Source organism: Myxine glutinosa, chromosome 11, assembly GCF_964187855.1.
Source record: "Myxine glutinosa chromosome 11, kmMyxGlut1.1, whole genome shotgun sequence".
Taxonomy (NCBI): domain Eukaryota; kingdom Metazoa; phylum Chordata; class Myxini; order Myxiniformes; family Myxinidae; genus Myxine; species Myxine glutinosa.
Genome location: NC_136271.1, coordinates 68032911 through 68050542, shown reverse-complemented (window position 1 = coordinate 68050542; position 17632 = coordinate 68032911). Strand labels below are relative to the sequence as shown.

General features: G+C 43.1%; 1 protein-coding gene across 5 annotated transcripts in view; it reads right to left on the bottom strand.

Moving 5' to 3' along the window:
* LOC137436743 (glucagon-like peptide 1 receptor) overlaps window positions 1-17632 on the bottom strand; it is a 131284-nt gene that overhangs the window by 33500 nt on the left and 80152 nt on the right. For all 5 annotated transcript variants that reach the window (XM_068130795.2, XM_068130794.2, XM_068130797.2 and 2 more), the window contains exons 8-9: window positions 9305-9464; window positions 3000-3060 (exon numbers count right to left, since the gene is read on the bottom strand). In XM_068130795.2, the coding sequence (XP_067986896.1) occupies window positions 3000-3060; window positions 9305-9464 (221 nt within the window). The remainder of the gene's footprint in view (window positions 1-2999; window positions 3061-9304; window positions 9465-17632) is intronic.

The following is a 17632-nucleotide window of genomic DNA, read 5'->3' as shown; positions in this document are numbered from 1 at the left end:
TCGCGGGCGCGAAGCTCGCCCTGGTTAACGCCACCATGCTTGTGCACCCGGCGCCCGATGCACCGATCGCCCTCACCACCGACGCGTCGGACTGCGCGGTGGGCGCGGTGCACAAGCAATGGGTGCGTGGAGCTTGGCAACCGCTGGCGTTTTTCAGCCGACAGTTTCGCCCGCACGAACGCGGGTACAGTACCTTCGACCGCGAGTTGCTCGGGCTTCACCTGGCGGTCAGGCACTTTCGCCATCTGCTCGAGGGCCGTTCATACACGGCCTTTGTCGACCACAAGCCCCTGGTCTTCGCGATGGCCAAGGTCGCCGAGCCGTGGTCGGCCCGGCAGCAGCGTCACCTCTCGGCCGTGTCCGAGTACACAACGGACATCCGGCACGTCACGGGGAAGGACAACCCGGTGGCGGATTGCCTTTCCCGGTCCGTCGCCCACGCGGTCCACCTCGGCATTGACTATGCCCGGATGGCGGCGGACTAGACCACCGACCCCGATGTCCAGGCCTTGCGGACTGCCGTCACGGGCCTCCGCGTCACCGAGGTGCCGTTCGACGGCGCGGGCACGGCCCTTTTGTGCGACGTCTCCCTCGGGCGGCCTCGCCCCATCGTGCCCGCGGGCTGGCAGCGCCGGGTTTTTGACGCCATCCATGGCCTGTCCCACCCGGGCACGAAGGCCTCCCAGAGGCTGGTCGCCGACAAGTTCGTCTGGCATGGCCTCCGGAAGGTTGTCCGCGATTGGACCAGGACGTGCCTCGTGTGCCAGCGCGCGAAGGTGCACCGCCACACCCAAGCCCCGTTGGCCCCGTTTACGGTGCCCGAACGTCGGTTCGACCACGTTCACGTGGACTTGTTGGGACCTCTGCCCCCCTCGCGCGGTTTCACCCACGTCCTCACCATGGTGGACCGCACCACCCGGTGGCCGGAGGCCGTGCCTTTGGCGGTGACGACAGCGGCGGACGTCGCGCAGGCGTTCATCGCCACCTGGGTTGCCCGGTTCGGCGCCCCCTCAGACATCTCATCCGACCGCGGCCCCCAGTTCACCTCAGAGCTCTGGGGGGCGGTCGCGCAGGGGCTCGGTGTCCAGCTGCACTGTACCACGGCCTATCATCCCCAGTCCAACGGCCTGTGCAAGCGTTTCCACCGCTCCTTAAAGGCCGCGCTCTGGGCCACCCTCCGCGACGGCGGCTGGCTCGACAGGCTCCCCTGGGTCCTGCTGGGCCTCCGGACGGCGCCCAAGGACGACCTGCGCGCATCCGCGGCGGAGTTGGTCTTCGGACAACCGCTGCGGGTGCCGGGCGAGTTCCTCCCCGACTCCACGGCACCATGGTCCGCGGCGCAGCAGTGCTCCGCGCTGCAGGAGACCGCCCAGAGGTTCGCCCCGTTGCCGACGGCGCACCACGGGCGCCCGCCAACACACGTCGCCCAGGAGCTTCGCACGGCGGAGTACTTGTTCGTCCGACACGGCGCCCACCGGACACCGCTGCAGCCCCCGTACGACGGGCCCTTCCACGTGCTGGAGACCGGGGCGAAGCACTTCACCCTGGACATCGGCGGTACTCCTGACCGCGTGTCCGTGGACCGCCTCAAACCGGCCCACCTCGACGTGGACCACCCCCCGCCGGTGGGTCAGCCCCCGCGTCAGGGCCACCCCCCGGCGGGCGGACCCCCGGCACCGCCCGACCCCGCCGGCATGCCGCCCCCCGCTCCCGCACCCATCCCAGGGGCAGCCGGTTCCCGGCATCCTAGACGCCGCCAGCCGCCAGAGGGCGCTTCGGCCGGGTCATCCGTTTGCTCCGCAAACTGACCCTTCAGGTGCGCGGGAATTCTGGGGGGGGCGCGTGTGGCGGACACGATGGCTCGCTGGCGCGATGACATCATTCCGCACACCAGGAGGGTGTCGGCCACGCCCGAGGGGTAGGCGTGGCCTCGGGATATACACGGGGCTCACAGCCCCGAGCACGGAGTGCTATAGTTTGATCCGTGGAATAAAGACACTTGTGGTTACATACGTTGTTGCTTCCTTTATTGGCAAGACAAGTCGTGCGCATAGCACCGCACTACAATGTATTAATAGTATTGTGTATGCACTTAAGAAATAGCCATGTATTGGCTTCATTACTTAACACAAGTTGTTTTTGCCCAGAGGCATCGAGCAATGAAGCCAGCGTTCTGTGCCTATACACTGCCCGCGTTATTTTTATTATTTCGGAAGCGATCAAAGCTGTGCTTATACACTATGTTTGTGCATTTCGCATTAACACCTGAAGCACATCAAATAAATCCGCCTAACATGTTAACCCGTTCACGTTTAGAATCCTGTTTCGACTCGTTCCCGTTTCCCATTCCCTAATTGCAAATAATTAATCGGATGTAATCAATAACTTTGTGCGTGTTGTAATCCTCTGTGTTGAGTTGAGGTTTGTGTACCCATCATTTTTATGGGTTTTCCCCTTAGTTACTCACTATTATCTTTAATTATTAGCTTGTTCAATTGCTGTACTTCATATTCAGTTCAGTTGTGAGGGTTGTTCTTTGTGAATAATAATACAGACAGGTCAGAGGATTAAAGCAGGTTTGTTCATATAACCAGCTATAAGTCCATGGACTCTTTTTTTTTTTTTTAAGGAAGCAGGATGCTACATTTGCTGAGTCATGATGCCATAGTGTACTCATGGACGTGAGAATATTTATTACAATGCTTATGTTGAGCAGACAGGAAGAGTGGGCGTAGAGGTTAATGTTACTGGAAAATTATTTGTACATAATTTGTAGATGAGCCCAAACTAATGTGGGAGAAGCGAGGATAAAGGGGAACGTGTTATTGGAATATGGAGCTAGAGGGGGAGTATGGGTTGTAAAAATCCCATCATTTTTGCATATGGCAAATGGATATAAGGTCCCTTTTTAAATAGGGAGGAAATGAATGTATGGAAGAGTTGCTAAGTGAATGAATAAAGGTGTGCAGGTGAATGGATAAGTGTATCGCCAGACATACCTGTAGTTCTCATATCGGTATTTAAGCACAATCCAGGGTGTGATGAACAGTACTGGTGTACCTGTGGGTAGAAAAGTAAAAAGAGAGATATGCACAAGGAAAGCAGATGATGAATAGATGTAATATAAATATACTAATAGCCATGGTAACTATGAAACTGCAATGCGATACGAGCCTTCTGAGAACATGACAACGTGAACACGACAAGTGGCAATTTTAATGAATTGCTTGTAAAACATTTATTATCAATTGTCAGATGTTTTATGATTCCATAAAATTGGTTATTTAATAACATTATCTTAAGTACATTTTTATTTCCCAATAAGAACACGAGTCCAAATTTGTGGTGAAGGAATCTGACTTTTCCACCATCACCTTTAACCACAAAGAACTGAAGAAGTGATAGGGGACTGGTCGCTAGATGTTGACACTTCGTGACAGAGAATTAGAAAAATAATGTAATTGCCTGCCTTAATAACTGCAGCTGCAGAACGACTATTTCAATATTCCTCTCCAACTACAGATGATGCGGATGGACTGTGAGAAGCAGGAAATGAACAACAGTGTTCCTGTAGAATGAGAAGCAACACTTGGAAATTTGGACACTGCAACCTCACACAATAGATTTTTTTTTAATTTTTTTTTTTTACAAAAGAGAATCTGTATTTTTTCAATGCCCTTCAGCGATTGTTGCGGGAGAGAAGATTACATTTCATATTTGTATGATTTCATACAGAACAGCTTGGTGATGGAGTGGGTAATACCTTGTTGCATTGTCCTCACTGCATGGTGTGCATGTTAATGCCCAAGGCCACTCAGTATAAATTTCCGCACCCAATGATCGAATGGCAACCTGCCCAGGTTTTACTCTAGCTGGATATAAAAACGTTTAACACCTGTCATGAGTGCCCCATGCAATACTGAGCCCCCCCCCCTCCCTTCCTCACCTGTCAATGTACTTACTATCCTCATCCTTATCAATTTATAGATCATTCTTCCCACCTTCCTCTTCCAACTTATTGTACACCTCCTCTTCGTACAACAGTACTCCTTCCATCCCCTTCTGCATGCAGCAAATCGTACCCTCCTACCAACCTCCTCACCCTGTCCCCTTTCCATTTGGTCTCCTGCACACACACACATCATTTCCATCATCATGCATCATCTCTACATGATGATGATGATGATGATGATGATGACGATGATGATGATGATGATGATGACGATGATGATGATGATGATGATGATGATGATGATGATGACGATGATGATGATGATGATGATGATGATGCTGATGCATCATCTCCACCACCTCAACTCCTCTCCCCTCCATTTATCCCACATCCAAACTACCTAGTTGATCCTCGCTTCTGAACCGCTGCCCACCTGGTAGAGCGAGTAAATATGACTTAAATATGACAGAGCGTAATATACCACATGGGAGTATATACGAGATGGTGATTGTACTTTTATTCTTTCACACAAGAAGGAAAAGTATGACTGGATGAAGATTGGGAAGCAATATGAAAGGTGGGGAATTAAAGGATAAAAGTTTATGGGTGAGTAGAGAGCTTGGAATTTGAGAGGGTGTAAAGGGAAAGTTATGATTTGCTACAGCTAAGAAGGGTTGGATGTCTCAGATGGGAAAGGACAAGAGCTCATTTGGAGATAGGTGGTAGAAGCCTTGAAGGCTACAAACCCATCTACTGTGAAAGAGCGACAAGCCCAGTGCTTCTGCTTTCAGTTGGCAAATGTCAATAATACCCAAAGTTTTTTGGCCAAGTAAAAGAGGGTGAGAGAGGATTTAGGAGCCACAATCCATAATGCGGAGCAAATTCCATTGCACTGTGTTCAAATGTTTTACATGCTGTGAGATGGTACGAGGTGTTAAGGAAGGACCTTTCTTGTCAAAATATGCCCAGTCAATGTCTGGCTCTACAAGGCAGCTTGGAATGAACAGGTCATGATCGGGAAAGGTTGCAAAGCTTCATTATACAAGACCGAAAGTCTAACATAGGCGAAGCCGGGCTTGTAAAATATTATAAACCACAAACACATATGTTTAGCTTTTTAAACAGTCGCTAATGCTGTTTATAACATTAAACAAAGAAATTTGGAGAAATCCAGACATCCGTGAGGTAAGTTTTACTTACAGAACTGAGGGAAGATCTACTGTAATCTAGATTATACCCCACAAGGGGTTTTTTGGGGGGTGTTTTTTGTATACAAGATCGAGGCTCGTGTAAGAGCTAATGGGTAAACGTACCGTATTGTTGCAAGAGACGTAGCGCCGATGCTTTCGATATTTGATGATCATTTTAACAATCGGTTTGTTTGTGTTTCACACTGAATGAAAAACGTAAAGGTAGAGCATGGCGATTGTGATATATGACAGGTTCGACGATATGTTTGGCATGAACGGCATATAAATCAAAATGGCGGTGTGTGGACTATGGAGAATCAGCTGCCGTAATGACGTCAGACATAATCACATCACCCTGTCATGTGACCAGATCGTCAGCTCTGAATTGGTATATGTTTGAGGGGACAAAATACTTACATACATACATACATACATACATACATACGGACGGACAAACACTGTTCTAGACGGCTTTGCCCTATGGGCTATGCCATAAAAATCACAAGTTGATTAAAGAAAAATAAAAGATGGACTTCAAAAGTTATTTCTGGAATGAAAAAGTAAGAATATGAGACTTACTTGGGTTGAAGGCAACTTTCTGGGTAACTAAATAGCTTTTGGTCTTTTCCAACACATATTTGTTTTCCTATGTGAGGTGAAAGAGATGCAACCACAGCATGCCTATTATTGGGGTATTAGCTGTCTTGCATACAGCGGAGTTATCTGCAACGAGGAAGGTACAGTAAAAGAGTTTTTCAGATAAGAATAGAGATCATTCACTTTGTTTCAATAAAAAGAATGAGAATGGTCCAAGGTGTTGCCATTGGAGATTCCAGTCTCAAAATGGAGCGCAAAGGAGGAAATGCAATCAAATATGATACACTACTTGTTTGCGAAGGAAATGTATTAGTCAGCTGTTGGGAGGGTTTGGATGCCAATTGGTGAAGACATGAGCGAGCAGTGATGAGGGCTCTCTTGAGACCACATTGACGTAATGCCGGTGGTTTGAAATATTCATCCATTTCTGTGATAGCAAATGAAGCAGTGATCGATTAGGATAAAAGGTGATGTTCAGTGATGGTTAGAGAAGAAGAATGACAATGTCAGCTGCAATTCTGGATAACATTACCCCGATTATTAGAAGAAGACCGATCTGGTTCAGTTGATCAGACTTGGCACCTTTTAGGGGTGTTTTGTGGACTTTTTCATAAAGACCAATTCATAGAGCAGGATTTGTGGACCCAGACATTGAAGTCATCAAGCCCTATTACAGTAGTAGTCAAGACTAACCAGAACCTTTTGATTTTCGTCTATGAAAAGGTCATATTTGTTTAAAAATCAGGCTGTGAGGAGCAGAAGGGAAGATGCGGAGATAGAAGCAAAAATTCCTAACAACCACAACAGTATGACATGGTGTGGTGTCAGTCGAAGTAAGGACCAGTGTGTAGTCCCAATACTTTAGGTAATATAGTTTATTTCCAATAACTCTTGATGAATGCACCTGTTTTAGTGGATTCTACTAAAATTTATTTTCATGTGCAGTTGGCAAATTCAACTCTTATCTGATATAATCTTCCAATGGAAACTCCCCAGCAATGGCGATTAATTATACCATGGAAGCTATAGTCACGTGAAAAAGTAAGTACACCCCATGTAAATTTTGACGTTTTCAACATATTTCAACATACAGCTATTTGATCTTCATTTCAACAAAATTGATAGATAAAGGTGATATAATATAACAAATATCATGAAACATTTACATTTTATAGTCCATTGTATAATTTAAATAAACATAAATGCAAAATTCGCATGTGGAAAAAGTAAGTACACCCTTGGCTCTAATAGGTGGTATTGTCCCCTTTGGCAGAAACAACCTCAAGTAGGCGTTTCTTATAGCTGTCTACCAGTCTCTGACATCGACTGGGAGTAATTTTTGCCCACTCCTCCATGCAGAAATCTTTCAGCTGTGCGATGTTTGAGGGGTTTCTTGCATGCACAGCTCGTTTCAAATCCCCCCACAACATCACGATGGGATTTAGATCCGGGCTTTGACTTGGCCATTCCAGAACCCTCCATTTCTTTCTTTTCAGCCATTCCTTGGTGGATTTACTGGTATGTTTAGGGTCATTGTCATGTTGCAAGGTCCACCTTCGGTTGAGCTTCAACTTTCCGACAGATGGCCTCACATTATCCTCAAGCACCCTCTGGTACAATGAAGAATTCATAGTGGATTCTATGATGGTGAGCTGCCCAGGCCCTGATGCAGCAAAGCTGCCCCAAACCATAATATTTCCACCACCATGCTTTGCATTTGGTATCAGGTTCTTGTGGTCAAATGCTGTCTTTGGTTTTCGTCAAACATGTCTTCTGGTACTGTGGCCAAATAGCTCTACCTTTGACTCATCTGTCCAGAGCACATTGTTCCAGAAGTGCTGGTCTTTGCATAGGTGTTTATTGGCAAACTTTAGTCTTGCCCTGATGTTCTTTCTGGACAGCAAAGGTTTCCTCCTGGCACACCTCCCATGTAGATCAAATTTGTGCAGCCTCTTTCTAATGGTAGACTCGTGCACTTTGACATCAACAGTGGCAAGAGCTGCCTGTAGGTCCCGTGATGACATTCTGGGGTTCTTAGAGACTTCTTTCAGCATCTTGCGGTCTGCTCTCGGGCTGAACTTGCTGGGGCGGCCTGGCCTGAACAAGTTGGCAGTTGTTTGGAATCTTCTCCACTTGTAGTTGATCTTCCGGACAGTCGAATGATTGATTTCAAATTGTTTGGAGATCTTTTTAAATCCCTTCCCAGACTCGTATGCATCTATAAACTTCTTTCTGAAGGCCTCAGAGAGCTCTTTTGATCGAGACATGGTGACACCGCACACTTCAACAACAAAGAGCAAACCAAACTAAATGTCTGAGGTTTAAATAAGACAGGTTCCTCCGCGATCCTCTCTAATGATGTTCTAATCATTTGCACCTGAGCTGGTGCACCTCATTCTAATTTTAGGTATTTGAAGTAGTGATAAATGTAGGGGTGTACTTACATTTTCCACATGTGAAATTTGCATTTATGTTTATTTAAATTATACAATGGACTACAAAATGTAAATGTTTCATGATATTTGTTATATTATATCACATTTATCTATCAATATTGTTGAAATGAAGATCAAATAGCTGTATGTTGAAATATGTTGAAAAAGTCAAAACTTTACATGGGGTGTACTTACTTTTTCACGTGACTGTATAAGCTAAAACCCCAATGAAAATGTCACGATGTTTATCGGTTTTTTTCTCCAAAATAATTTTATCCTCCAAAACATGAATGATTGACCATCAATAATTTTGGCAGTTGTAATGTGAAATTAAAAGAAAAAATTTCTATGGTTTTGGCTTCCTTTCTGTATCCGTTTTTTAAACTTAAAATTATTTTATTTAGTTTTGATACCCTTCGCTCAATGTGAACTTTTTCACTTGTTGACAGACAGAAGTGAAAACATAACCTCCATCCACCTTTGATGGCATAGGTAATGATGAACCAGGAAGCCAAAATAATAAAATGAAGTGGTAAAAAGTGATGAAAAATATTTAGATTAAATCAGAATAAATCAGGGATTGAATGTATGGTGGAATAAATAAAGAAATACAAAACCTGGTGAGGTTAACAGGTCAAAATATTACTGAATCATTTATATAAACGAGGGAGGTGGGGCACATTCCTTTCATCTGCATAGTTTGGATTTGATGCCCGACCTGACTATAAAATGTCGGATTGGTGCTTCACAGGAAGGGAATTCCGTCACAAAGCTCACCGTCTTTCAGGTAGTTAAGCTGTATGTCCTATGTGCAAGAATTAGCTCGTGGATGTTAAGGAACCCGATGTTTCTTTTTCAAAGAGTAGACAAGTTATCGTTGGTAGACTAGACAAATTCCAAATTCCAGCCCAGTTGAATTTCAACGACAGTTGAACGTGAGGCCTGGTCAACTGGTTCATGAAAGGCTTGGGCCAAAAGCTTTCCCTGACCGACCCCACAAGAAGGTAGGAATCATTGGGGCTGCTAAAATAATAGTAGTAGTATTAGTAGTAGTAGTAGTAGTAGTAGTAGTAGTAGGTTGACATATATGAGGAAAGATCATATGTGAGCAGCAAAAATACAAGTCTCACCCCATCCAAAAGCAACAAATGCTCGCAGAAGGCGTGCTCCAGAGACTACAGACATGACAAGCAGCGTGTGAAGATAGAGGCCTTCCACAAGGAGCCAGCAGTAACTGGCAGTGACACCATAATGCATCAGCACCGCCGTGAGCTTGCAGATGGCTGGATCCTGAGATAAAAGAAGAGGTTTTCATTTGTTAAGCAAAGACCTTGTACTAAAATCTGACACGGTGAGCACAACAGCTGGATCTACTGTCTGGAATAAACAAAAGCCCTAGCATCGTTTTATCACTTCTGGTACAGCCTATTCTATACACAATGACATGCCAGGGCTCAACTCTCAGAGGAGAACACATTCAACAAAAGCAAAGTCAATTATCACAACAAGCTGCTTATCCTAATTTGCTCAACTCATTATGCCTCAACGCACTACTTCTTCTGCCACTCCATGTCAAAACGTTCTCTTTTCTGTTAACACCATTGGGAGAGTGTTTCTGTTAAGCACAGGCCCAACACGATCAACATATTACAGTCTGTAATACGTCAGGCCATAGCTCTGTGTCATCTTTAACTAACAACACTTCAGTATCATCACAATCACAACCAAGTATTTATTGACAGTAATGTCTGGAATAATTTTCAAATAAAAACCAATATAAATCTCGGTAAAATAGTAAAATGATTGTGGAGAGAATGTTACATTTATTGAGTAAATGATTGGATAATTTTTGGAGTAAAAATTCCTCTGTGAAAAGCAAATTTATTGGTTGTATTCAGAAAAGTTTCACATTCTTAAAGTGTTATAAAAACGTCGACATCATCCAACAGAAAAATGTAAAGGTGAAATTGTGTATAGGAAATGTATAGGTGACCCATTATTTTCAGAAGCATTTATACAGTAGACCCACAGGATAACATTATGCAACTGTGTACCAAGTAAGAACAAATAAATAAATATTTATTCTCACTTTTCTAATGGGATACACTGGAGCAAAAGTGTATTATGTGCACAAGCAACGGTACCCGCCCTACGGGCGGGGCTTCAATTGGGAGGCCCAAATGAAAAGGCAAAATATCAGAAATTGAAGGCTTTTTTTATTTTAAACGATTCATATAAACATCCGTTGAATCATATCACACGCAAATCATCAAAATCTAAACAGTATCTTTAGAATTTCAATAAAAGCCACATCACTGCTCGTATCGGTAAATATTATTCCATCGTGTTTCAAATCGTGATCGATACACTATGATCGTGATGATCGTGATCGTGAATCGTGATCGATAATCGTGTTCACAATCACTATTTCGTATGTACTCCCGATACGTGTACCAAATTCCCGATACGTGTAACTGTACCAAATCAACAGTTAAAAGGATTTTGAGCCGATAGCTGTTACGGCCTTGGCAAGATCGATGGAGACAGCGATCGGTTAGCGATCGATGGAGACATGTTGCTTTCCCGGGTGCCGCACAAACGGCTGCACCGATCACGCGGCACCCGGGAAAGCAACATCGTCACAATGAGAACAATGAACGTTATGCGAACGCGAATGTTATGCGGGAGTCCAAACCTGAGAATGCTGGAGACTAAAGCTGAAATTTGGAAAACTAAATAGCCTATTTTACTCCTGGGGATCCAAGGATTATCCACCCAAAATATCTTTGCGATCGGTTCAGCAGTTTTTACGGTACCTTCGAACAGACAGACAGACGGACGGACATTTGGTGAATTATAGTAAGATGATGAAGTGCATGATTTGAAAGTAGTGAAAGTATTAGCGTTATTATAACTTAGTTATAAGCATGTGGATGTTAGGTTAGATTAATCGAATATGAAGAATGGCATCAGTGAAAAGACGATGATTAAATTGATAGACTAAATGAATGGAGTGTTGATATGGCACAGATCTGCTCCTGTGTCTTTGTTATCCTTATATTCAAAATTCCAAATGGGCCAAATTGCCTCTTCCTGTGTCTTTCTTATCCTTATATTCCAAATTCCAAATGAGCCAAATGGCCTCTTCCTGTGTTTTTCTTATCCTTATATTCCAAATGAGCCAAATAGTGCCTCTTCCTGTGTCTTTCTTATCCTTATATTCCAAATTTCAAATGAGCCAAATGGCCTTTTCCTGTGTATTTCTTATCCTTATATTCCAAATTCCAAATGAGCCAAATGGCTTCTTCCTGTGTCTTTCTTATCTTTATCTTACTATAATTCACCAAATGTCCGTCCGTCCTTCTGTCTGTCTGTCCGTTCAAAGGTACCGCAAAAACGGCTGAACCGATCGCAACGATATTTTGGGTGGGTATTCCTGGGACCCCTTGGAGTAAAATAGGCTATATTGTTTTTCCAATTTTTTCCCGATTTTCTAAGTTTTCCAATTTTCCAGGTTTTTCCAAACACTATGGAATAATATTTACCGATATGAGCAGTGATTTGGATTTGTTGAAATTCTATGTACAAGGAGAGAGTAGATCGACTCCTGACGAACTCTTCCGATATAAACGTGCGGCTCCAAAGTAACATGGCAGCGTGTGCAAAGCAACTGAGAAACAGGTGTAGCGGCCGCTTCCGTTTTACAGATTCGGCGCGCACTCTTCACACATAAACTTGCGACTGAGAAAGACGTGTAGCGGCCGCTTCCGTTTTGCAGAATTTAATCTTTTTTCAAAATGGGCGCCATGTACTGTTTAGATTTTGATGACTTGCGTGTGATATGATTCAACGGAAGTTTATATGAATCGTTAAAAATTTTAAAAGCCTTCAATTTCTGATATTTTGCCTTTTCATTTGGGCTTCCCAATTGAAGCCCCGCCCATAGGGCGGGTACCATTGCTAGTATTCCAAATGAGCCAAATGGCCTCTTCCTGTGTCTTTCTTATCCTTATAATCCAAATTCCAAATGACCCAAACGGCCTCTCCCTGTGTTTTTCTTATCCTTATATTCCAAATTCAAAATGAGCCATATTGCCTCTTCCTGTGTCTTTCTTATCCTTATATTCCATATTCCAAATGAGCCAAATGGCCTCTTCCTGTGTCTTTCTTATCCTTATATTCCAAATTCCAAATGAGCCAAATGGCCTCTTCCTGTGTCTTTCTTATCCTTATATTCCAAATTCCAAATAAGCCAAATGGCCTCTTCCTGTGTATTTCTTATACTTATATTCCATATTCCAAATGAGCCAAATGGCCTCTTCCTGTGTCTTTCTTATCCTTATATTCCAAATTCCAAATGAGCCAAATGGCCTTTTCCTGTGTATTTCTTATCCTTATATTCCAAATTCCAAATGACCCAAATGGCCTCTCCCTGTGTCTTTCTTATCCTTATATTCCAAATACCAAACTAGAACGGGCACTCGGTAGAGCGCATACCTTCGCCGCAGCTACTGTTCTGTACTTGGCATGGGAGTGTAGGGAACAGAACAGTGAACAGTTTGGTGCTGATTTCATGCAAATCGGATAAGAATTGACCGAGTTATGACAAAAAACGCACATTTTGCAAGGTCGTGACCCCCCTGACCTTTGACCCCCAACCGCTAACAAGGGTAATGTCTTCACTGGGTCATGTCGTATATCACAAGATCGGGCATTGAATTCTGAACATTTTGGCATTAGTTGCATGCCAATTGGATAAAAATTGACCGCGCTATGGTAAAAATACGATTTTGACCTTTTCGTGACCTTGACCTTGACCTTTGACCCGATTGCTCCCAAAATCTAATCAAATGTGTCCCGTATAATAACCAATCATCCCACCAAATTTCATGCAATTCGGTTGAATACTTTTTGAGTTATGCGAATAACATACACACACACACACACACAGACATACAAATAAATACACAGCGATCAAAACATAACCTTCCGCTTTTGCGAAGGTAATAAGCCAAATGGCCTCTTCCTGTGTCTTTCTTATCCTTATATTCCAAATTCCAAATGAGCCAAATGGCCTTTTCCTGTGTATTTCTTATCCTTATATTCCAAATGAGCCAAATGGCCTCTTCCTGTGTCTTTCTTATCCTTATATGCCAAATTCCAAATGAGCCAAATGGCTTCTTGCTGTGTTTTTCTCATCCTTATATTCCAAATTCCAAATGAGCCAAATGGCCTTTTCCTGTGTATTTCTTATCCTTATCTATCTATAATTCCAGTAATCTCTGTGTGTATGTTTGTATGTTTGTATGTTTGTATGTTTGTATGTACTAGGGCATGCCCGTACTATATATATATCTAAAAGTATATCCCCCCCCCTCTATTTACATGCAATGGTTTGGTCCAAAGCGAACGGCTTGCGAGTACGGTGACAATCCCCCCCCTCTATTTACATGAAATGGTTTGGTCCAAAGCGAACGGCTTGCGAGTACGGTGACAATCCCCCCCCTCTATTTACATGAAATGGTTTGGTCCAAAGCGAACGGCTTGCGAGTACGGTGACAATCCCCCCCCTCTATTTACATGAAATGGTTTGGTCCAAAGCTAACGGCTTGCGGAGTTTGGTAAAGAAATCGCCATCGCGTGCACAAAGCGCAGGAAAGCGAATGAATCGCAAATTAGTTTTAATTAGTTTTAAAACATAGTTTAACGCCCGAGCGAGTTTAACGCAATCGCAAATCGCATCGCAAAGCGAAAGAATCGCAAATTAGTTTTAATTAGTTTTAAAACATAGTTTAACGCCAACATAGCGCCAACATAGTTTGCCGACGGGAAATAAATGAATACGCTCTCAAATGTGCCGTCCGAGGCAGAGTCTGTTCGCCACGTTCGGCACACGTGATAGCTCGCTGCTCTCTGATTGGTTGAATCGTTTTTTGGACATAGCTCGGTAACTACTTCTCCGATTAATATGAAACCTTGAAAAGGCACATCCTCGGGTCCCCAGCAATATACCTGGCAAGTTTCAAGTATATCGGACCGGTAGTTGTCGAGAAACAGCGGTCACAGACAAACATACAAACATACATACATACATACATACATACATACAAACATACAAACATACACACAGAGATTACTGGAATTATAGATAGATGTATGTATGTATGTATGTTTGTCTGTGACCGCTGTTTCTCGACAACCACGGGTCCGATATACTTGAAACTTGCCAGGTATATTGCTGGGGACCCGAGGATGTGCCTTTTCAAGGTTTCATATTAATCGGACAATTACTTACCGAGCTATGTCCAAAAAACGATTCAACCAATCAGAGAGCAGCGAGCTATCACGTGTGCCGAACGTGGCGAACAGACTCTGCCTCGGACGGCACATTTGAGAGCGTATTCATTTATTTCACGTTGGAAAACTATGTTGCCGTTAAACTATGTTTTAAAACTAATTAAAACTAATTTGCGATTCATCGTAACTGCGATTTGCGACCTTCCGGACAGTGAAGACTGCACTTCCGGCAGCCAATCACAGAACGCGTTGTTGCGTAGGCGTGGCCGATGTGAGAGCGAGCCGAGCCGACCGCGTGCGCCATTACGGTTCGTAATTCGATTTCTTCCGGAGAAAATAATAATTTCTCGATTTCTTATGCGCATTATTTCTCCCAATTCAGTCAGAGCGAAGGGCGGAAGCGAAGAGCGTTGTTTTTTTTGTTTACGGGCGTACGGGCGTACGGGCGGGGTAGAGCGTACGGGTTGCGTTATTTTTTTTTTTTGGCAAGGAACGGGCACCCACGTACGGGCATGCCCTAGTATTCCAAATTCCAAATGAGCCAAATGGCCTCTTCCTGTGTCTTTGTTTTCCTTATATTCCAAATCTTCTGTTGCAAGTGTTTTTATTTGCACTTCTTACAAGTATACTGTCAGTCCGAAGCCTGTCGCTCTACCTTTTTTGACGGGCAATTCTGCTTTTTGGCAGACTTAAATTATTGATCCCCCAAACCCCCAAGGTGAACTATTGTTTTTACGTTGAATATCCCCCTCCACTTCCTCCTCCCCAGTTGAACTATTGTGTTTAAATTTGATACAATCTGTCATAAACTACCTGGGTTGGTAATCTGAGGCACTGATGGGCTCAGCAAAAAAAAAAAACACCATTCTCAGATCCGTATTGTTTCAGAAAAATCTCGGAGAGTATTATATTTAATTATAAAATAATAATTAATTCCTATTCGAAAATTTCCTCTTCACCGGCATCTACACCGAAAAATTGATTTTTAAAATTTATTTCTAATTTTCAACGTGAATGGATCATCGACTTAAGGAGATGTGTATGCAGAAAAAAGATGACCGCTAGCTCTTCGAGCGCTGTATTTCATTTTGCTTTGAAATCATGGCGAAGCAGTTCGATACCATTGACTTATTTTGCAATAAAAAGTGCGACGATGATTCCAATATTGCCAAGAAGGAAGGCATTCATGACAGGACAAATATGATGGAGGTTGATCTAGGACGTCCGAGTGAAGTCAGATGGAGATAACGAGCCAACGAAGAGCTGCAACTTGGTACTCATGGTCGCAGAACTGTGGCCTGAATGCATCAAAGCGCTCACTGTATGTTTGTGCAAATTTAACATTTCATGAAGATTTTTCAAATGCAGTCTTTGGTACCATTCACAAGAATTGTAAGTTGGCACCTGACTGTTACATGCACATTGGGGGTGGGGAACAGGGTGGTTGAGCTACTGACAAAATTATGGTTCACCGGTTTCAATTTCCGGCTAATAAATCTGCTTCCAAGTAAACTTCTTTATTCAGCTTCACACATTTGTAACTTCGTTTTCACACCTTTAAAAAACAACTTTTCCTCCTTTTCTATACCTTTTAATGCGATTCTGCCCGTTGTTTTATACAAGCTTTCTCCTATCGCTATGTTTTGTGTGTTGTATTAAATTTTGTATATTCTTAAAACCTGCCTCAGACATGGAGAGACTTTAGCAAAGGTGTAATTCAATAAACTAAACTGAGTACCAGACTTGGTGGCGCAATGGTTAGAGCGTCCACTCCGGGTCTGGGAGTGTTTGTGTGTTTGTTTATGTGTGTGTTTGTTTGTCTTTCCACTCACTTATACTTGCCTACAGGTCACAATTTTAAACCGATCTTCACAAAACTTCACCAAATGGTGGAGTTGGTGGTCCGACAGAATCCTATTTATTTTTGAGATCAAAAGGTCAACATAGGCCAATGTTCCTTTCTGGCTCCCCTGGAAAAATACATGATGAAAATACGTGAAACCACACGGATGGTCAACCACTTTTTTTATATTTCTAAAATCCTCAATTTCCATCCGATTGACTTGAAATTTGAATAGGATTTTCATATCAGCAAACTACATTCAGCCACCAACTATTTTTGAGACCAACATGGGCCAAAAGGTCAACATAAGCCAAGGGTCAACAACCTTTTCAAATTCCTAAAATCCTCAATTTCCATCCGATTGACTTGAAATTTGAATACGATTTGCATATCCGCAAACTACATTCAGCCAACAACTATTTTTGAGATCAACATAGGCCAAAAGGTCAACATAAGCCAAGGGTCAACAACCTTTTCAAATTCCTAAAATCCTCAATTTCCATCCGATTGACTTGAAATTTGAATACGATTTGCATATCTGCAAACTACATTCAGCCACCAACTATTTTTGAAATCAACATGGGCCAAAACGTCAACATAAGCCAAGGGTCAACAACCTTTTCAAATTCCTAAGATCCTCAATTTCCATCCGATTGACTTGAAATTTGAATAAGATTTGCATATCAGCGAACTGAATTCAACCACCAACTATTTTTGAGGTCAACATAGGCCTGAGGTCAACCACTTTTTTCAAGTTTCTAAAATCCTCAATTTTCATCCGATTGACTTGAAATTTTAATAAGATTTGAATATCCGCAAACTACATTCAGCCACCAACTATTTTTGAGATCAACATGGGCCAAAAGGTCAACATAAGCGAAGGGCCAACAACCTTTTCAAATTCCTAAAATCCTCAATTTTTATCCGATTGACTTGAAATTTGAATAGGATTTTCATATCAGCAAACTACATTCAGCCACCAACTATTTTTGAGACCAACATGGGCCAAAAGGTCAACATAAGCCAAGGGTCAACAACCTTTTCAAATTCCTAAAATCCTCAATTTCCATCCGATTGACTTGAAATTTGAATACGATTTGCATATCCGCAAACTACATTCAGCCAACAACTATTTTTGAGATCAACATAGGCCAAAAGGTCAACATAAGCCAAGGGTCAACAACCTTTTCAAATTCCTAAAATCCTCAATTTCCATCCAATTGACTTGAAATTTTAATAAGATTTGCATATCAGCGAACTGAATTCAACCACCAACTATTTTTGAGGTCAACATAGGCCTGAGGTCAACCACTTTTTT